This window comes from Engraulis encrasicolus, chromosome 12, assembly GCF_034702125.1.
Source record: "Engraulis encrasicolus isolate BLACKSEA-1 chromosome 12, IST_EnEncr_1.0, whole genome shotgun sequence".
Classification (NCBI taxonomy): domain Eukaryota; kingdom Metazoa; phylum Chordata; class Actinopteri; order Clupeiformes; family Engraulidae; genus Engraulis; species Engraulis encrasicolus.
In genome coordinates, this window is record NC_085868.1 from 41,315,395 (window position 1) to 41,338,247 (window position 22,853).

Genomic DNA, 22,853 nt, shown 5'->3' on the forward strand with positions numbered 1-22,853 from the left:
GCGGTATGGAGGGCCCAATCAGTGTTTCGCCCTGGGTCACTGTGTGCCATTGTTCTGCCACTGGGGTGCAGCGAAGTGGGTGTAAAAAGAGAAAGCACAGCCACCTGTCAGAAATGAGTCCAGACTGGCTAATTGTAAGCCCGGGAGGAGGCTGAGACAAAGAAGCAAATCATCATCACAGGAACACTTGGAGACTGTAACCACCACTTAAGGCAGATTGTTTTTGTGTAAAGTGAGCCAAAACTTCACAGCAAAAGCTGTCACGTCGTAGAATTCAGGGAATGCAGAGTTGTCTGGGATGCGTTTATGGATCGAGAAAGAACATAAACCTGACACAGGTTTTACACCCATTCAACTACTGCAGGGGTAATGAAGGACCAGCCTTTCTTTGGACTGCCTGGGAAATCATCTTCTGGGAATACATTAAAACATAGTTTGAATGGCCCAGCCTTGGCCTAACAGTAGGGCACTGGGTTACTACATGAGCATCCCAAGTTCGATTCTGACCCGGGTCATTTGTCGATCCTTCAAACATAGTTTGAACAAATTTCGCAAGGGCTCGCAAACCTTGAAAGTTTATTTTCAGCAGGTGCAGGGTTCACCCAGCAGTTGTCAGATGGAAGAGCTTCTTTAGCACAGCAGAAATGAAGTGGTGAATTGTAGTGTCACGCTCTTTCATCCGCCAACTGAGAGCAGAGACAAGTTGCCAGGGTATAAGAAGGTACTCACAGAAAAGTCTGGATTTTTTAAGGGGGGGGTCCTCATATGATGATGTGCCAGTGCATAGGACTCAGAATATGGTGTCACTATGCTCCAATTAATTTACAACTAATTAATGGTGTTCATGCAAACATAAAAGGTAACATAGAATGTTAAAGGTAGTGCCCCAAATTATGGAGGGTACATGATTCTGGATAAAGAATGAGCATTTGCATAACACCCTTCCTGTATATACACTGACTTCACTACAGCTGTATTCTGTAAATACTTTGACTCCTCAGAGGCCTAATGTTAATTAGCAAATAGGAAACCGCAGCAAACTTTTTCTCAAAATGAACAGTGTGTGAATAGCATTACGGTATCCTAATTATTTTTAGAGCAGAACCAAAGAGCTGCATATTCTGTTATAGCTATTATGTATGACGTGTCAACCAACCAAACATCCGACTCCAACAAGCCAGTGATCTTGAAAATAGAATACGTACTGTAGGCCTACTGTTATGGTTTAGTTACAGTAGATGAGGAAACAGTGCTTCAACCAAAAAAAACACAACAATACAAATGTCTGTATAATCATGTGCAATGCCTTGCTGAAATCTTACCCACAACCAAAAGAGATTAGTCTCAGACATATCGTAGGACTATGTGGAGGTCATGACTTAGGCCTGTAATATGAATGTGTGTGTGTGTGTGTGTGTGTGTGTGTGTGTGTGTGTGTGTGTGTGTGTGTGTGTGTGTGTGTGTGTGTGTGTGTGTGTGTGTGTGTGTGTGTGTGTGTGCGTGTGTGCGTGTGTGCGTGTGTTCCACAGTCCACAGTTGTGTTCAGGCCCTCAACTGGGGTTAACTGGCAGGCAGGGATAAGAGTGAAGTGAGGTGAGGAGAGGAGAGGAGAGGGTAGGTGAGGTGAGGTGTGGAGAGGAGAGGGTAGGTGAGGAGAGGGTAGGTGAAGCGTGGCGGTAGGTTGAGTTGTTCTCACAATCATTGTGCTCAGTAGGGACCTCTAGTGTTCAGTATCAGAATTGCTTGGAGCACCAAGCTCTGCAACAGTTTACAGTTTATAATACACACGTGTAAAGAGTTAAAACATGCAGTCTCAATTCAACTCTTAGAGAGTCTTTTTAACACCTTATAGATTGTATTTGGTCCCAGAGTACTCTCCAAGTGATGCATTAACACTCCACTTTTATTGTGTACACTGTGAATGTGACAAACTAAATTGGTATGCAAAAACTTGAGAAAGGCGCATGGGAAAGAGCAAGATATAACACCCTGATATGAATGTTATTTCAGTGCTCATTTCCTTCACCGACTATAAATGTGCCCATTTAAAGGTAATCGTGTGTATCTTCATATTCCACTGACGCAGGCAATTCCTTTCGCACCATTTTCCCATTTCACATGTACTAAAATAAAACTTAATATGAAGTATAATACAATGAAACACCAGATCTAAAATTGCATTTGTATATGGGTTTGTTCATTTACTGAACAATGAACAAGTGCCCAAGGGAAAGTACACTTACTCTAAAGTGGATCATTTATCACATTGCACAAATATGTAGGGGGAATAGAACTTGACATTGCTTTATCAACGGATTCTGATTTAGGGATGCCATCTTGGTTTGCCAGAGCGCCCTTGAAAAGTTTCTGTGCATATTTCCCTGTACCGTGGGTGTTAAACGGATGTAACAAAAACTATAAAGATATATTGCAAATCTATGAATTCAGAAGCTGCACTGACATTTTCAATATGATGAACTTGGCTGTGAAACTATCCCACCTTTTATCATTGTGTGTTTCTGCCTTTTTGAGACTACTGTACTCACTAGAATAATAGAAGTATATTGTGCGTTTTTTTGTTTTGTTTTTGTTGCCCAGCATGTCATGCCCATTGCTGTATGTTTGCATAGGCTGGCCGCAAAAGCCACAGGAAGAGTGGGAGAGATGGGACCGGTAGGCGGGACGGGGACGGGCAGCCGTGGTTAAACCTCATGACATCACGGGCCGCTCTGCCATTGGCTGCCTGCTGCAGGCTGCAGGGTTTATAAGGCAGATGGCAGCATCCTCCAAAGTCAGCATCATCATCATCCCCTAAGTCCACAGTCACTTCACTGGTCTGGCAACCTGAGGAGAATACAGTACGGTACTGCACGGTACGCCACTCATCTCATCTCATCTCATCTCATCTCAGCAGAGCTCCCAGCCAGCCTCAATCCCTGAAACGTGACCTGAATCTCTTAATTCCCCTGCTAGAGACAACCACTTGGTAAGATGCCTTTCAATATATTTTGGTCTGTTTGTGGATGCTATAGTTCTGGGCAATTCTGTACAACCATGTGGTACGGTTAAGGGAAACTTTTGGGAAAAACTTTGACTTGCAAAAAAAGGCTACTAAATCTGTACTGTTTATGACCATGATTCTGAATGCATCTATTTGACATGAAACTACGGAGAGAAACTTTATACTCTTGAAATTGCAATAGTCTTGATGTGTAAACGTGCATGTGCACTTGCATGCATAATTATGAAGTTCCGGTGTTATTGTGTGGTGACGGATACTTTTACAATGTGAATGTAGTATGCAATAGAAGCGATTTGCTGGCAGGTGGCTGGAAACTGAATTTTTAGATTTTAATTTTGAAACTGTATTTGCAAGAAAAGTAATAGACGTCAATGAGTGCATACCTATTTTTTTTTTAAACAGACACTTTACCAATCAGCATTGATTGGGGAAGAACAGAGCAATTGGTACTGCCACGACTAAAGCAGGCGACAGGGAAGGAAACTGTGGTCTTGCCTGGCACTGATCCCTTAATCCTGGATTTTGTCCCTGACTCGCGTCTCCCAGTGACAAAGCCACAATATCAAAGGGTCATTAGGCAAACAGAAATAATAACAGGCTGCTGTAATGAAACCTATGTCAGGGGGCGAGCATCTGCAAACCCTTCCTTCCTATTGGGCACATAAGCCCCCGTTATTATCTAAGTATTTAGATGCGGTAGTTTCCTTGCCTACATTTGCATAGGATGGTTCAGAGAGAGAGAGAGACAGGAAAGCAGTGGAAGACCGCAGTGGAGTTTGGGTAGGGTTGGAAAATGACCCAGGCTGGATTCGAACCTGGGACCACATGGGCAATGTTGCCTGTACCTATGTGCGTAATAGCACACACAGCACTACAGCCCCCACTGTTTTACCAGAGAGAGTAGAGAGAGAGAGAGATTCCATTGGCCCATTGTTTCCGGGTTCTACTATTGCAAGGGGGAGGGGGGGAAATCCCCCTTTAGGCAGACCTAAGGACTGTATTATGAGTATTATGACACGCCCCTTTAGGCAGACCGGAACCTGGTCACGTTAGGTGCCCATAGCAACCTATTACATTGGCATATCTCTATATACTTAAAGAATCTCTGGTTTCACTGTGAGCTCTGAGCTGTGCCCTCGCTGCCAGGGCCACAAATGCAGGGCTGGCCTGCCTCCCCCGCTGTAATAAGGTAACTAATGAGAAAGTGGCTCCAGCGGCTAAAAACAGATTTCTCTCAAGGCGTTTCTCATCAAACCCCCCCCCAACCACCACCCTATTCTACACACACACACACACACACACACACACACACACACACACACACACACACACACACACACACACACACACACACACACACACACACACACACACACACACACATTAAACACACTCACCACATGAAACACACACACACACACACAATACACACACAGTACACACTACACACTACACACACTCGCCTACTCTTGTGGCTATGGCTTTCTCCATGCCTCCACATTTAACTCCGGGAATTATACACTTGCCAGCATCATTATAGGTGGAGTCAAAGAAGCGGGATGTTTCCGATGTATACTTTGCTTTGCACAGCAAGGCCTTTAGCTGGGCTGATCTTAGCTGAGCAGCCGAAATGGAAAACATGGAGGAGGATGTCTTACGCCGGAAGTTAGTTGGCGGCTTCTCTGGATGGCAAAGCTTTGGATTTCCGAGTGTGCACACCGTGTGGGCACACTTTTCCTCCCATTCTCTCCCTCGCACCTCTCTCTCGCTCTCTCTCTCTCTCTCTCTCACTCAGGAATGCCGTCCTCCCTCCTGCCTTTTGTTAAGCTGTGAGGTTATACTTGAAATGGGCCCCACAATTGACATTGGCCGTAATTACAGCATATAATTGTAGAGCAGTTTGGCCCTGAGACATAGTATAGAGTGGTGCATGAAGTGTTCCTGGGGATTTAGGGAGCTAAAAATGTCTCGTACTGTAACTACTGTAATGTTGTTTTGTAAATTGAAAATGATAGGGACCGTCATGATTAAGTATCGTTTCTAATGTTGTGTTGCAAATTTGGAAATGAGAGGGACTGTCATGATTAAGTGTTGTTTTTTTATATTGTTGAGTTTTGCGACTGTGGTGGTGTAGGTAGAAACAATGGCTTTTTGAAAGGTTGACGAATTTCTTTCTGTCTCCCTGCAGACAATGAGGGCCGTCATTGTTTTCGTGCTGCTTTTCGCAAGCGTCTTCTGCCACCCTGTAGTAAGTCACATACTATGCTATACAAACATACTTTACAAACAGCTAGATAATTTTTTTAAATCTAAATTATAGATACTACTCTGTGGGTACATGATAAATAAAGTCTATTTTGATTTCTCAGGTGAAACGTTCAGCAAGCAGTTCAGAGAGCTCGGAAGAAGTGGTAAGTTTCTTTAACCCATTTTGTCCTTGGGAAAGGGTGCCCTCTTCCTATTAAATCCTAAATATCTCAGCCTCCTAAGCACATTAAAACATGAAATGAATTACATTTAAAAGCCAAGACCCTCCCCTTGCATTGTAATGTGTTCGTTCAGCTCTAACATACCCAAATAGTTAATAAAACAGCTAAAATCTCAAAATCCTGAAAAACCTGTATATGTGTCTCAAGGACACAATGGGTGAAAGGAATACATTCTTTGAAGTGATCAATTCGATTCTCAGCTGCATGGTGCAAATATGTTCACCTGCTGTAATAGGCACAAATATGGTAAATTAATAAATACAATACAGTAAAGACATGGAGAACAATGTTTCGCAACAGTCTTAAACCTATTCTACTCCCTACACTTCCATTTGATTTCATTTCAAACTCTGTATGAAGAATTTGTGAAAAAGACCACATGCCTATGTTGTTTTTTAGGCGAGGCCTGCACAGGCTATTCGTAGACCCACACAAGCGCTGACCCTCAAGGCTGCAGAACCGGTAAGAGCTATATAAAAATCCAACCCAGACAACGCAGACACTTTAAATGGTTTTCAAATTGAACCCTGTGACACCCAAAAAGAATGTCTGCCAAACATCCATCCACAAGAGTACAAATGCACACAAAAAGAGCAGCAGACTAAGAATGCATGTAATATAGAAATTGCTAGTTTCTTGGCGAGTGTGGGAGTGTTATTTTTTCTCTCACTCACTCCATGTTGGTTGTTGTTGTTGTTCCAGGCGGCCATTGATGCTGGTGTTGCCACTGCCACCGCTGCTGCTGCAGATTCAGACGAGAGCTCAGAGACATCCGAGGAAACAGAGGTATGTAGACGAGAGCTGTTTGGGAACATTGCCCGAAGGAGACCACATAAGATGTATTATTCATATGTGCCCAGTGACCATACACACAGAGACACAGGCAGACAAAGACAGACAAAGACAGAGACACAGACAGACACAGACACACAGACACGCACACGTACACACACACGGGCACACAAACACTGATAGAAAATGTCCTTGTAGCGTCTTTAAGACACATTTACGGTACATGACAAAAATGCAATTTATTTTCATTAAACACACTACTACTCTCATGTCAACATGTGGCTAGGTGGTTTTGCATGAGATTGGAATGTGATTTATTTAATTATATTCACTACGCAGGTACATGTAGGACCTACATTGTTTTGATTGTGCATTTTGAGTGATTCGAATGGGAGAGCATGGGGTGCGGAGTTGCCAGATTGGGTAGTTTCTTGCCCAACTGGGCTGTTTAAGATGAGCATCTGTTGATTTAAAACATGTATTGGGTTTTTCAGATTCAGATTTTTCTGTAGATTTATGGTCATAGAAATAGGCCTATAACTTAAATGCAACAGTTCAAAGATCCATGCACAGCTTAGGTGCTGGTAAACGCAGGAGTGCTCAATACTTCAAAAGAAATAAGTATACCGCACACTTTTTTGACTTTATGCTCATTTATTCAGAGCAAACAATGCTCAGGCATAGGCATTGAATGCCTGAGCGAACCTGATGACACACAGAGGCGAAACACGTTGTTCGCTCTGAATAAACGAGCATGAAGTCACAAAAGTGTGCTGTAAACGTCTTTCTTTCGAAGAAATATAACTTGGTTGAAATTGGGCAGTTGAATTAGTGCCTTCAGGTGTTTTGTTTTTTGAGCATTTTATTGGGCTGGAAAATCTTAAGTTACATCTGGCAACCCTGAATGGAAGAGCTCTTTTCCAAAATGAGATATATCCATCTTATAGAATATTGGGAAATTGTCATTTTTCTATTGGGCATTCCATTGAATTGCATTGCAAAAAGCATTTTATAGAGGTTTAAAAAGTATGTTCTGAAAACATTTGAATGTCAAGAATTCACATATAGATTACAGTTCTTAGACTTCTTAACAGCCAATTCCAATATTAAAATGCAAAAAGTCAAAAATGGTGGATATAGCGTTTTGGAAAGGAGCTCATGGGTGATCAGGTGGAGTGACACGGTTACTGCTTGTCTGTCCTCAGGAGTCCAACACGACCTCTGACGATGACAGCGCAGACAGCGCAGACAGTGCAGACAGCGCTGACACCAATGAGAGCGTGAGTCACCGCATTAAGGCCATCTTCCAGACAGACATACAGATCCATCCACTTAGTACTCACACTGTACTGTACGCACAAAAGCACAGACGGACAGATTACACTCACACATGACAAACAGACATGCATGCACGCACGCACGCACACACATAACTCTTGTGGCTCTTGTGGCCCACACATGGCCAGACAGTTGGCACACACATGCACACACCCAGAGATAGACAGACAGAGTGCACGCATGCACACACACGCACACACACGCACACACACACACACACACACACGCACACACACACACACACACACACACACACACACACACACACACACACACACACACACACACACACACACACACACGCACACACTTGGTGGGTGAATCATCAGAACTTCACATGGTGTGTGTGTGTGCATGCAGCCATCTGGTGGGGATGGGTGGGAAAAACAGGAACATCCCAAGTCACCATACACCACCAGGCTATACATCACGTCACGCTGCGGCTTAAAGGTGTGGTTGCAGGTTAACCATTTTAAGAATATGTACTATTATGACATCACGTTGGGGGCTCCCCAGGCTCTATATAAGTCTATGTAGAACCTTAGAAGTGAGTTCCCCCAACGTGATGTCATACCTGCAACCCCACCTTTAACACCAAATGACGCATAACACTGCCAGGGGAAGCCATTGGAATATTGGCTTTACTATGATCGAGACAGAACATCGCGGCAGGAAGTTAGTGGGAGAGAGAGATGGGGTGGGGTTGGGAAATTACTCAGGATTTGAGGGGTCCCCATGAGCATGCAAGCAGTGGTGGACAAAGTAAAAGTAAAAGTACTTTAGTTGTGTAATTACAACAGTACCACATGATATTACATAGCTGTTACACCGTTTATTCAATTTTACCTACCTATTGAGATAGACTTTGTTATTACTGAGAAACAATAAAAACCTAACAAGGACCCACCACAAACTCAACCCAACCTGTGCAGAATCAGCTTATCGTAAGACAAGTACATTGGTCTACTTTTTACTCAGATAAGTTACCCGTGTTGGAAAGACACTGTGTTTCTTTTTTTCTACTTTTACTTTGTCCACCACTGCATGCAAGTTATGGCACAATGTGTTAGTGCAGGGCACCACAGCACCCCCTAGGCCTCGCTAAACACTAAATTCTATTCCATTCAATTCAATTAACTTTTTTTGCACAAGTAATAAACAAAAATGCCATAGAGTAGACAGAGCATGATCTCTTAGTAGAGCTCTCAATTACGACAACAAGAATAGAATGACAATATTTCCATATTACTACACCATGATCTGCTTGTTACACCATTCTTTACTAATTCATTCAGAGTTGACCATTCATGTCTCTCAGTTCCTGGCAATAACACACATACTGTGTTGGCACTGTCTCATATAGAACTTAAATGCAGAAAAGTCTATGAATTTGTAGAATGAATAAGTAGACTACATAAACGTTTGTTTGAAAGTGCTCAATTGCACATCCTCATAGTGGTTCAACATAAATCGAAATAGATGAGGAAAAGTCATTTTTTACTGTGAATGGCAGTTATTGTAAATTACTTTAAATACAGTCTAACTTTGTGCAATGGAACCGATGAGAAATGTTTTCTAACATCTGTTAAGGTTCTGCATAGGTTTTCTTGACTCTAAATGATTCAGCAAGCCACAAGACAGTAGTGCTCAGCCTCCCCATATGTTCAGTGTTATGGCGAAAACGGGCTGGCGACAGTTTACTTTTTATGACCAAAGATATACATAGCTTCCCCATCTTGGTGTATGGCTGAGTGCGGAGGGGCCAATACAGTATATAGAAGGCCAGAATATGACGATGATAATGACAGAGTAGAGCATAGCCTACTGTACCTCTGGGGCTGAAAAACTAAAGTCAGCATGTGTGTTTGTGATCAGAGCTTGACATTGGCAAATGACAACCAGCCAAATGTGAGTAAAACTCAGTCTTGCTAGAAACTAGCCACTGATATTCTGTTACTTGCCCCTTGTGTATCAATTGTTTTGCATATAAGGTCAAGAAAAAGCATACTCAGATTTCATTTGTGCGATTGTTTTTCCTTTTTCATTTCTGAATCACTTCACCTTTAGAACTTGAACATATCATGGTAAACAAAAAAGGTGACAGCAAAACTGCGGTTAGTAGAAAGACCAAAAAAGGCTAGTGCCTCAGGAATAGATCTAGCCACAGTGCCCAGTGAGCTAAAAAACGAAAAGTTAACGGCAGGCCCTTTTTGTAATCGCAGGAGACAGAGGAGAGCGTTAGCGAGAGCACCGAGTCGGGAGAGGCGCCCCCCCCATCGGCATCGCCCGCTGGCACCACCGCCTTCCCCGTCACTATCGTGGTGCCCACCTTCCCCGAGGTTACCGACAGCGGGCGTGGTGACAGCATGGGCGGCCGCGGCGACAGCTATGGCTACGGCTACGGCTACAGCGACTACAGCGACTACAAGAAGTCCATGCTGTACGAGGAGAACGCCATCGTGGAGAAGGAGCCCGCGCCCTACAAGTCCTACGCCGACCCGAAACTGGGCCAGGTCAACCTGGTCAGCAGCAAGAAGTCCGGGCCCGGGTTCGAGGATGCCGCCAGCGCCAACGACGTGGAGAAGACCCTCAAGGTTTACAAGGTATACACCGTTCTGCGTCCTTACTATAAGCACAAAGCTGTTCGCATGCCCGCTGCACCCGCACCCGCACCCTCACCAGCACCCGCACCGCCTGCATCCGCACCTGCATCCGTAAGTAAGCACAGCCCATCTGCCGCCCACAGTAAACCCACTGTCGCTACTGCTCTGTCCTCCCGGCCAAAGGCCCTCCAGGTGCACGACGAGATCCTGGAGGAGGATACCAGCACGCCCGAGGTGGAGAGCCAGGGCCTGGATACCTCCAGCATCAGCACCAGTGTCAGCTCCAGCTCCAGCTCCAGTGACAGCTCCAGCTCCAGCTCCAGCAGCGCCCAGGACGAGGCCTCTCTGAAGCAGGCACCCGTCGTTGAGGTCAGCCCCTCAGCGGCTGAAGCTCCATCGTCGTCCCAGAGCGTCAGCGACAGCCAGAGCCAGAGCCAGAGCCAGAGCGAGAGCCAGAGCGAGGAGGCTGGGCCTGCTGGGGCCGCTGCCATGGAAGCTTCTGGCACCCTGGCAGAGGCGCAGGCCGGAGAGAGCGAGAGCACCAGCGCGGACAGCGACGGCACCAGCGAGAGCGCCAGCGCCAGCGCCAGCCAGGAGGGCGTGGACGAGGAGTCGGAGAGCAGCGAGGAAGGGGCAGCCACGGCGACGCCCGGCGCGGCCGACAGCGACGAGAGCGAGGACAGCGAGGAGTCCGAGTCCAACTCGGACGAGCAGGTGGTGGAGCCCACCAGCGAAGCGCCCATCCTTGTCATCACCGCCAAGTAAACGACAAAAAAGAAAGACAATCACGAAATGAGACGAAACAAAAGCAAAATAAAAGAAAGGAGAAACCACCAGCTAAGCCCCCGTCCTTGTCATCACCGCCAAGTTAAATGACAAATGAAATACGCTAAAAACAAGAGTGAAACGAACCTAAATAAAACAAACGAGAAACCACCAGGCACACGTTACGCTGCTGGCGGCGGTCACCTAAAAATGGCCAGAAAAAAACTTTTGTGTGGTGTGCAGACACACACATATGCACACACATGCGCGGACACACGCGGACACACACACACACACACACACACACACACACACACACACAAACACACACACACACACAGCTAAGCATCAAGAAGTCTGTGGTGCATTTCTGGAAACCATAGTTGCTAACTGCGCTAGCTACTTTGTTGGTTGCGATGCAATTTCCCATTGGCAACTACCCAAGTCGCTAACTGGCTAGCAACTACATTTTTCAGAAACACAACCCTGAGAGAGAGCTGAGAGCTGAGAACTATAGAGGGCTTAGTAGGGAGCATTCAGAGACGCTCTTGCCCCTTGAAGGTCTGTACTTGCAAAAAGAAATGTCTTTGTAATTAAGAACAATAAAAATGACTATGGTGTCTCTGATTTTAGAAGCACATGCATTTTTCGTTCATTGCACATTTACGATAATATATGTTTACGTTTATATAAATATATTTTACTACGTTGTATAGTGGTATAATGTATCTAAGTTTATTAAATAAAAATGCTCTTTTTTCAGTATTTTTTTGCCATCCATTCTGTTGAGTTTGCTACATTTAACATGTGTCCAGAATACTTTGTGAGATGTCAATCATTTTAATGTAGTGCATTATGTACATACAGTAAGTATAGTACACATAGAGTCTATATATATTTAGAAGATATTACAGTGTTATTTGTGATGGTAGATCACACTTTATTATCTTCAACCACAAAGCACAAGCCGAGGGACCCAGCCACAGTCCAGAAGAAGGTATAAATACACTACGCTTAGTTTGTCTTTCAAATGGCCGGTGAAACACAAAGTCGTGGCTTTCCTGAAATGGATAGAAATGTGAAAAAGTCCACTGCCACTGCAGTTCAGGAAAAAGGAACGAACTGATTCTTTGGTTAAACCAATGCTACAACTTCGGTTACAGCAATGCTACGCAACTTTTGGTTGGCTTTTCATACAAAGCTCCCCCTACTGGTCAGGATGAAATGTTTCCTGCCAAGTGTAGACTAGCTACCAATAGAGCTTGAAAGTGACGTCACATCTGCATGGGACCTCACTGTGTTTTCTGGCGGAAAATGTTAGCATGTAATCCACTGGCGGTTTAAAATTATATTTCGATCCCCTTTGAATTGTGCCACAAGCTTCACATATGTTGTTTCTGATATTTTCGTATAATTTTTCGGACGAAACAACAAACGATTTAGAAGGGGGTGTTTCTTAACATTTTTCATGCAAACGGCATCGGAACAGAATATTCATCCTTCTGCATGAATAATCTATATTTAGCTCCTTAAACAGCATATTTGTAGCCCAGCGCATATAATGACTGGAATCAGAAGATATTTACTCGCTACCATGCTACTAGATGGTCAGCTAGGTCCCATGAAATGGGGAAGGGGCGGGACTTTCAAGCCCTGTAAACCATGAAGTCAAGCAAACTCCTTTACAAATACAGTCTACATTATCTATTACTGAATCATTACATTACATTACAGTAGCCATTTTCTCTTTGCCATTGTCATGATGAAACTTTGCATACATAGACTAGACACATTTGCCTGGCAAGACGTCAGGCAAACCTGAATGTTTGCCTCAAGGGAAAAAATGAAAGCATGGTTTTCCGCCTTTATACCACTGGGCCGACAGAGAGAGTCTTCCACAATCCACAAGTTCACAATCTGGGCTGGACTGGCACCAAAATAAGGCAAGGACATTTCTGTGTATAATCCCCTTTAAATGTGTGTTCCTGTAAAAAAACAAAAAAACAAACAAAAAAACACAACAGCATCTGCCCTTGAGGGTTGTCAGTACCACCAGGAAACGCCTTGCCAATCTAACTCTGTCTGCAATGTAATGAGGGGAGCATCTAGCTGTTCTTTTAGCTTCTTCCTTTACAGTTTCAACACAAAGAGAAAAAAACCATGCCCCAGAGCAGGAAATTGCTTTTGCTGCTGCTACCACTAGATGGTGTGTGATAGGAGCTAATCGTACACACAATAGCTGTAGCTTTTTGGTGCAGATAGGATCACAAGTGTTCAGACTCACCACTTTCGGCAAAAAGTAAATAGCCGAGATCATACCAACATTACTATGGCATTACCGAATGTCTCATGTTAAAGATAAACTTGGGTTACTGAAACAATTTGGTAACACAACAAGCTTCCAACTCCCCTAGAGTTAAACCATATTTTAATGAGCTGTGGCACTTTACCTGTTATCTTAGGATAAACCATTGTACCAGGCCTGCCACCAACAAGGGATAAAGGGGTCAATTGTCCCAGGCCCAGAGATAGGAGGGCCCAGAACTTGATCCCCGTAACAATGTATGCATTTGGAGGGGGGCCCTTTCAAATGATTGTGTCCCAGGCCCGGTCAAATCGGTCAATGGCCCTGCATTGTACAACAAACATGGTTCTACTTTAAATCATGAGACTACACCATTTGGTGTGGAAGTGGTCCAATTCGATTCAGTAAGTTGAATAGAATACTTTTTATTTAAGTTTCTAAGCTATAAGCAGCAGTTGTAATGCCAGGTTCGATGATTCTCCTGGTGGGTCTACACTTGAAATGGATCAGTAAAATGAAATAAAATTGGCTTCAATTTGCTACTTCAGAGGTGTCTTTCACAGTTACAACTTCATAAAAATGAGTCCCAACAACTCACAAGTGCCTGTGACAATGTTGCTGTCCAGTCCTGCAGCTTGTGAAAAAAAATGTAAGAATTTTGGCTACGTTTAGTGTCAAACATTATCTGAAAAAAAAAGAGTCCGAAAACTAAAAATAAAAGCCACATTCCACAGAGTCAGCACACTTGTCTCATTCCATTCCACACGGTTTCCTTTCCTCGCTGGTCACTTTAAATCACACATATGCTACATACAGGAAGTCTACGGGCTAAAACCAGGATCCCCAACGGGTAGAGGAATGACAAGGGCAAGGCTATACTGTAATTATCCAGCCCTGTTGTGCACTGCTTTGGGTTGCCAGCACACCATGCCTGGCTGCCCCTCGTGGGACCCACTAGACAGTGACAAGTTCCTCTTGGCTCAAAAAGGCCCTTTGCCAACCCAGGCCTCCTCATGAAAAGGTCCACGCTGGCACCAAGGATGGATAAAATGGGTCTTATTGCTGATGAACCTCTTATCTGGACAAGTGTGTTTGAATATGCATGACTCATCATCACCAGGGCCTGATAGGCTCTTGTGCTTGTGTAGAAGTTTACAGAGGGAACTTTTAACTCATTACGTAATGTTGAGAAGTAAAGCACTTTATATTCCTGATTGAATGAGGGTGTACGGTAAGTGCTGTGATGTAGGCTTGAGATGGAAAAAAATACCCCTGAATGGTCTGACCCACCCTATCTGCAGGTTTAGTGATTAAAAGGGTTTCAGCAAGTATGAAACTAAACCAAAAGATGTGGACAAAGCTGTCTGCCATCACAGACGTCATAATGTCAAAGATGTGGCTAACACTAGTATTATAATCTCATTTAGCTGCACAACCAAACAACTGTTATGTAAGTTTTGCATTACACGTGAAATTGCCTAAACACTGCCACCTCCTTGTAACATCACTGAAATCTTCACAGACTTTGTTGAATAATTCTATCACACAAGCAGTCAGCAAAGATACCACTCAAAAGCTGTAACTTTTGCAATGTCTGTGTGTATGTCTGCTCTCTGCTTGTGTGTGTGTGTGTGTGTGTGTGTGTGTGTGTGTGTGTGTGTGTGTGTGTGTGTGTGTGTGTGTGTGTGTGTGTGTGTGTGTGTGTGTGTGTGTGTGTGTGTGTGTGTGTGTGTGTGTGTCACACCACCACAAAACCACAGGTTTTTCCAATTCCTTCCTCAGCTCTTCCCTGGGGAGCTTCTTCTGGGAGCAGGGTTCTGGTACACCAACTCTTAACAATAACATAGAGACCAAGCTGAGCTAAAGCTCTCTGGCTATTTGTGTTGTCGAAAGGGCCTCTTCAATGTTTTGTAAATCGAATTTAAAAATGGTTATAAGTGCCAGCAAGAATGACAACATCGCATACCAGGTAAACCTTTATTGATTGGAAAATAAAATTGCCTGCCTGGAGATCAAGGCATATATTCCATATAAATGAATTCACCTAAAGTGATTATAAAAATAAACAGAAACACTCCTATACCCGCCTTGATAACACGTTGATAAAAAGCTCAATTCTTAAATACTTTCAGATTACGTTACAGGAGTCTACAACTGTGAAACCAAATTGTCTCCTCTTAAAGTTGTTGTTGTTGGCAGCGGCGGCGGTGTTGTTTTTATATCCATTGTGACACAGCCTGTGATAGTACTTGTAGTAGTTGCTGGAGCATCAGTAGTTGTTTCCTCAGGTACGGTTTCTGTGGTGGACGGAGAGTTTGTGGTGGTCACTGCTGGAGCATCAGTGGTTACCATGGTTTCCTGAGTTGTTGTTCCTGTGGTGGATGGAGAGCTTGTGGTGGTCACTGCTGGAGCATCAGTGGTTACCATGGTTTCCTGAGTTGTTGTTCCTGTGGTGGATGGAGAGCTTGTGGTGGTCGTCAGTGTGACCTCCTCGGAAGACTCTGACGAATCGGAATCAGAATCAGAATCAGAATCTGAAGATGAATCTGAATCGGAACTGGAATCTGAATGGGAATCAGAATCTTGATCCGATTCCATGCTCGAGTGCGTTCCGCTGTCCTCCTCAGATGTATCATGTCGGGAGTTGTCGGGGCCATCCCATCCCCTATCCTCATGCCATCTACTAGACAGCTGAGCACTCTCCATAGATTCATCCGATTCAGATGAGCCGTGGTGGAACCAACCAAACTGAAACAAACATACAAACAAATGGATAAAAAAACAATTAAATAGTTAGTACAGTAACTCACTAATATGATTACAGGCAATGAATTACACAAAGACATAATGTCAATTATGAGAACTGTGGGTCATCATTTGTGGTTTAAAAAATAACACAATAATACATGTCCTCTGAGCACACTTGTTCTGGTCAACTTGCTCTGCAGTGAGAAAATGCCAATCTTAAATCTTACCGGTCTTGACAATGCGGTTGTCACCATCATCAGAAGAAGAGCTGTCCTCAACATTGCCATTGTTTTGTCTCCGTCACTGTGTTTTCTGGACATAACAAACAAACAATAACAAACTTGTGATCAAAGCATGTCTGACATTATGAAGCAAAACTACTTGTAATTGCAAACAAAAATAACACTAATAGGCTTAAACATTGTCATGTTTAATTTATGAAGCAAAACAAACAAAATATTTTCATATCTTAAAGACTTCACTGCTACCTTGTTTATGTCTGTGTCTCTGTTGTGGATGTCCGGAGCGATTAAAATCCTTTTGAAGACTGTTGATCCTCCTGCATGAGGCCCAGCTAATATAGAGCATTAGGAGGTGATGAGTAACGACAGGGCTGGGTTCTCTTTCAACGACCTTGGGAGTTTTCCCATCTGATGCAAGGGAAGAGTGCAACACCTACAGTACTGCGTCTGTTGCTGCTGCCCTATCACGGCTGGCGAGGCTCTTCTGTTGTCTGTCTGAGAAAAACCACAGCCAGGGTTTTTTCCTCTCTCTTTGGAAACTCTTGAAGGTTTTTGAAGGTCACGTGATGCTTTGTGGATCAAACATCCGTTTCGTATAAGTCATTATATTTTGAGGGAAGCAAGAACACACAATGAGACAATGAATCACGCCCAGATGTGGTATTACATCATCCTTTAATTCTAAAGGAATTTCATTTTTTTTTTTAATGACTATTGTAGTAACAACCAGGGCCGCTGACATCTTTGGCCGGGCCCCAGGACAAAGTCATCTGAAAGGGCCCCTCTCCTCAATACATACAATGTAATGGGGAACAATTTCTAGGACCCCTCTGGCCCGGGACAAGTGACCCCTTTGCACCCCCCGCCCCCCAACCCCCTCACACACACACACACACACACACACACACACACACACACACACACACACACACACACACACACACACACACAGACACACACGCACACACACACCTCTAAAGGGCTCTGCATACTTCACGTGCGCACTTTGTCGCGAGTGGCGCGAGAACCATTAATGACGTCATCACTTGCGACAGACTATTCATACTTCAAAAGCGCCTTGCTCGCATTGTCGGAAGTGCCCTCTGCTGTTCATGAGAGAAACGGCAGTATTTTTCGCAACTCGCAGCGTGAGTTCTACTGATGTATAAAATAGAAAGCCAAACACGGCTGCTGTAGGGCTACTGAACGTCTGACTTGTGACTTACCACATTGAAACATATATTTTTTGTTGTAGCCTACATTGCCAGATAATTCCAAGACCATGTGAGAGCATTGTTCTGGCGGCAGAATTTATAAATAGATCGCCGAACACAACGTGCTTCTGAACAAAGTAAACAATTGTTTCACTGAACAACATTTAAGAGAGAAGATAAAATAACTCTCTGACATTTTATTATCCTCAAAATGATGCAGGATCCATTCTGTAGCCTACAGTAGTTGTAGCCTCTCTTCGCAACTCCTGCTTTGTCTGCCTATCTGCGTGGTCGCTGGTGGCGCACGACAAGTTAGAAAAATCCTCGTGTGCACGACGTGGCGACACGCGCCGAATTTTGAGCTTACGACGGGGGGCGTGTCGAAATTTTAGGTCACGTGACGGCGCGCGCCATCGTCGTGAGTGAAGTATGAAGGAGACTAGCACCACTCACGACTAGTATGAATCCCCCTAAGACCATCATCAACAGTAACAGCAACTTGACACAGAAGCTTGTCATAGCATCTTGATGGATGTATGTTTTTCTCTTTTTCATGTCATGAGAGAGTTGTTTGAGTCCCCTCTCCCTCCTCCATGCACATCATCAGACTGGCATCATGCTAAAGTGATACTCCTCCCCTTGAGTTAAATAATTAAGTGTTACCTTTCTCCAATACTTTCAGCCGTTCTCTGAGTATGGCAGTGCAAATTTTACCTCCATGCTAGCAGTTAACAATGAGTCCTATGAGATCAGCCGGCAGCTAACTGGTCTCATAGAAGTCAATGTTAACTGCTAGCTTGGAGGTAAAACTTGCACTGCCGTACTCAGAGAACGGTTGAAAGTAGAAGAGAAAGGTAAAACTCAATTATTTAACTGAAGGGGACGTGTAATATGAGCTTATTTTCAAAAACTGAGACAGTATCACTTTAAGTTATGTGTCATCTTACGCCAGTGCATTCTGCATTGAAGTGCAACACCTTTGCATAGTCACTGATGTATACTAGTCCTCAACGCCGTCCAAAAGCATGTTTGTCATGTGACAAGGTTTGTGCAGTTTTCCTGCCGTGCCAGCGAATTTCTGTTTTGCTTGGGCGAATTTCTGTTGGTAAACGCGTAAATGATGTGCTGTGCCCTGACCAAAATCATGCCTACCCTAACCTGTCAGTAAAGCAACGTTTCTGTTGCTTTACCTTTGCCAAAACAGCCAAACAAGCAAGAGAAATGGCGAAATTGTGCCCTGACCAAAACCATGCCTAAACCTAACCTGCCACAGAGTGTTGTGGAGCTCGAGTTAACTTGGGAAGGTGTCCTGCACAAACGCGATAGACGGTTCAAATCAGTGAGTTATCTTACTTTAATGATGTCATGTCAAACATCACGATCTGACAGATGAAGATGGGCAAGACTACCAGGACCCAGGTGGTCTGGATCCAAAAAAAAGGCCCGGGCATTTTTGTGTGGGCCCATCCAAACTGTGGGATAGACTCTAAGAATACACAAAAAACCCAATAGCATGTGGCCCTTAGGGCCATCGGCCCACCAAGAAACGCCCTGTGTGGCAGATAACCAGTCCAGGCTTGAAGGCTTCTGATGTGGCCTTCTGAAGAGCTGTTCTTCCAGAAACAGATTAATGTATGGCTCTAGCACTGGTACAGGAGGAAAACCATAATGCATCTAACATTTCACTTGTCAAAACCCATGTGAATTTGTTTAAATGAACATCCTGTATTTATCCAAAAGAATAATTACAGGGGAAACATTCTGAAAAAAAACCTATTTGAAATATAGAAGAAGAAACATAGTGCAGTACATGCATAGTCAGGGGGTCAATTGTCCCAGGCCCAGGGAGACAGTGGTCCAGGATTGGGTTCTCCTTACATTGTATGTAGTGGATGGGGGGGCCTTTCACATGACTTTGTCCTGGGCCCGGTCAAAGCTGACAGCGGCCCTGATTGTGTGACGTGTTGTGGTATCCTGGATTCCTGGCAGGTATTTTGTGGTGACAGGGAGCGGAAAGAAACTATACACTAGAAATGTCAGTGTTAATTCAACACTTATAATTTATCACTCTGGGATCATACACAATCTATAAGATATTAAATTGATTCATTTTTGAATTAACACAGCATATTTTTTACTGTTTTTACACTAGAAAGGGGACGGCCTAATGATGTCACACATACCAGTTGAGACATGATGTTTGATTTGCATACCAACCCTTCCCTGAGGCGAGAGGAGTGGAAAATGACTATTGTTTGACGTGATGAGTCGTGTGATTAATGGCAATTTGTGTTAATCAAACGAAACATTTCAACATTTCAATAGGCTTTGCATAACATTGGAGATACTGTAATTTTAATGTCACAAGTTCTGGTTTTCAGTCCCTTGCTAGGCAGAAGAGCACAATATATTTAGATTGGAATATCCAAACTGGATTAGAATATCCAAAATGATGTGGGAGTTGGTTCTGTGTGCCTGGAAAATCAGTGGATGGAATGAAATTTGGGTGAAACACTTTGAATGCTTTGTGCTCAAAAGATCAAAAGTGGTATAAAGGGTCAAATGTTATAGTCATCAAGCACATTGAATGACGACTATGTATGATCATGTGCCAGAAAAATATTGTTGAAGTTGCTATGGCAATTCATCACAGCTTCTGTGACGGTGCCTTAGAGATTAACAATGTCAAGGGACTGAGGTGTAATTGACTTCTGTATCGCACCGATAGTGGACAGAGGATTAACTGATCGGTATCCCGCTGACCCTGAGCAACTGTCTGTGCCAGACCAAATAACCCTCACTAAGCAATAGTCAAAATAGCATTCCCCTGGGGGTCAATCCACTGTACACCAATGTACACCCTCTCATTGGCGCGCACAGATAGGGACTTGACCCCCCAAAATGTCTGTGCACGCCACTGCACTCTCTACTGTGTGTTTATAGACTGCGACTGCATGCCTCGGTTTGGCTGTGTCCCAAACAGACAAACAACAACAGCATATTGCAGAGTAAGTGCATGGCTGTGGCTTATCAATAGGGCCAGAGCCAAAAATATTCAGGCCTAGAAATATATAAAATGTTGGCTCCTGCGTCCTGCCAAACCTCCTATACATTAGACTGTAGGTAAGTTGTCAGCGGTGGGATCTATCAAATGCCTCACACAGTCACAGCACAATGCATCATATCACTGAGTCTGATGTGCTGTACGCTGTGCTTTCTAGTAAGGTTGATTACTGTAACAGTCTTTTTTACTGGCCTCCCCAATAAGACCATTAAACAGCTTCAACTGCTACAAAATGCAGCAGCAAGGGTTCTTACAAAAACAAGGAAATTTGACCACATAACTCCAATTTTAAGATCGCTGCATTGGCTCCCAGTAAGCGACAGAATTGATTTTAAGGCAATGCTACTTGTGTTTAAATCATTAAATGGAATGGGACCCACATATCTACTGGATATGTTTCAGCTGTATGCACCAACTAGGTCACTAAGGTCAACGGAGAAGAATTTGCTGGTGATTCCAAAAGTCAAAACAAAGTGTGGAGAGGCAGCCTTTAGCTTCTATGCTTCAAAGCTTTGGAACCAGCTTCCAGATGACATAAAAAATGCACCCACTATTGATAGCTTTAAATCTAGACTCAAGACAAAGCTGTTCTCAGATGCTTTCCCCTAGCTTAAATTACTTATCATTCTTTTTTTTAATTTATTATTATTATTTTTATTTTTATTTTTATGTTTATTTAATTTGTTTTATTTTATTTTATTATTATTTTTACCTTATGTTTTATCTTAATGTTTTAAATGTTTTTTGACTCTAATTCATTTCCTTCTTTTCTTCCCTGTTTCCTTTCATTTACATTTGTTAACTTTGTGAAGCACATTGAGTTGCACCTGTGTATGAAATGCGCTATATAAATAAACTTGCCTTGCCTTGCCTTGCCTTATTCGAAAGAATATGAAGCATATGTGGCAATACTGTAGCATGTACTACTGTAGCATTGCAACAGGCAGTATGGATGAAGCCATACTACATAATTGGTTATATGATCACTTACTAATACTCCTAACTGTCCTCAAACTCCACCCTTATGCTATAGGGATATGTTGGTCCAGTGATACAATTTGCGACACATGGTAAAAAATGCAGTGTTAATTCAACACTTAGAGAGTGTTGGAGGACCAAATACACTCTAGAAGAGGTTAAATCAACTCTAAATGTCACTGTGCAGTAGAAACGATTATTACTTTCACGGACTTGAACGCTTATTTCCCGCTTCAACACATCTCACGTTACCCATATCCCCAAAATCCTTCAAGTAGAATGGCTGTGAAGAGTAGACAGAGTTGTGTTTTTTAGGTCCCTCTGTATCAGTAAACAAGCATGGCTGCCTTTGGGATTTCAGCCTCCCGCCTCAGCTCTCCTGGGTGCTGTCAACGCAGCTGGAAGTAGCTGGAAATCTGATATATTTAGTGCAGTGGTCAGAGCACCCTCTTTAATACAGGCCTGGTAGGTCTGAGGTCTACATGTTGGTGGATTGACCACATGTACTTTTTTTTTGCTAGGCATGGCCACCGTGGAGTGCATGTGGCTTTGGTTTAAAATGTAAGATTTACGTGTGCAGCAGTATAGTTTGCCAGTGTGTTTCCAATGGGTTTCTCATCGACCAATCATAGAGCTGAGTGAGTGGAACTTTGAGAATCAGCCCAAATCCCTCAGACTATGATAGGGAAAGGTTAAAGGTCTGGCCTTAGATGTGTCATGGAATTGTCCTGCTTAGATCTTGGCAAAGTGCACTGTATAGGCTACACATTCTGTGATATGATACCAAGATTTTCACTGAATTTGCCATGAACTGCACCTTACCACAGAAACTGCAACAGTGATTAAACAAATTACATATCGTTGTGAAAACACAGTGAGAATATAACAAAAAAAATAAAACACAAACTTAGAAGTATAAGCCTACTTATTATGTTATACTTATTTTATTATACAGAAGAGACGAAAAGTAACTCAGTACATTATAGTTCTAAGGATCTGACTTGAAGCTTCTCAAACTTGACCCTTCTATTATGTAATACCAACGATCGAATCATGCGGCTTGATTAAGGTAAACAACATGGTGGTTGAGATTTGGGTTGAGCGATGGGTACTGGGTCCAAATGCGCGGCATATGACCCAGTGGCAAGTACTGCCGGGGGGAGAAGGAACGGTAGATATTCACGTCGTAGAACGGCGGGTCACGGCGGGGGGTGAGGTAGAAGTCCACCAGTCTAGGGTACAGGGGGTAGTGATATGTCCTGGACACGATGTTGCCTTCAGATCTCCTGTTGG

The 22,853-nt window shown here is 43.5% G+C and overlaps 1 protein-coding gene across 2 annotated transcripts; it reads left to right on the top strand.

Annotated features, from left to right (window-relative positions):
- The first annotated feature begins 2,806 nt into the window (after window positions 1-2,806).
- On the top strand, window positions 2,807-11,757 carry spp1 (secreted phosphoprotein 1). 2 transcript variants are annotated; one of them, XM_063212233.1, is made up of 8 exons: window positions 2,807-2,986; window positions 5,211-5,270; window positions 5,392-5,433; window positions 5,911-5,973; window positions 6,214-6,297; window positions 7,509-7,583; window positions 9,864-10,244; window positions 10,428-11,757. In XM_063212233.1, exons 2-8 carry the CDS (start codon window positions 5,214-5,216, stop codon window positions 11,007-11,009), a joined length of 1,284 nt encoding a protein of 427 aa, XP_063068303.1. In that variant the 5' UTR covers window positions 2,807-2,986; window positions 5,211-5,213; the 3' UTR covers window positions 11,010-11,757. The 2 variants fall into 2 exon arrangements, with proteins under 2 accessions (XP_063068303.1, XP_063068305.1); XM_063212235.1 differs by lacking the exon at window positions 7,509-7,583.
- The last annotated feature ends 11,096 nt before the right edge of the window (window positions 11,758-22,853 follow it).

Excerpts from the sequence above, each read along its gene's own strand:
- spp1 (XM_063212233.1), top strand. The coding sequence starts at position 5,214 with ATGAGGGCCGTCATTGTTTTCGTGCTGCTTTTCGCAAGCGTCTTCTGC. Across the intron at positions 5,434-5,910 it reads CAGAGAGCTCGGAAGAAGTG|GCGAGGCCTGCACAGGCTAT; the intron begins GTAAGTTTCTTT and ends GTTGTTTTTTAG. Across the intron at positions 5,974-6,213 it reads CCCTCAAGGCTGCAGAACCG|GCGGCCATTGATGCTGGTGT; the intron begins GTAAGAGCTATA and ends TTGTTGTTCCAG.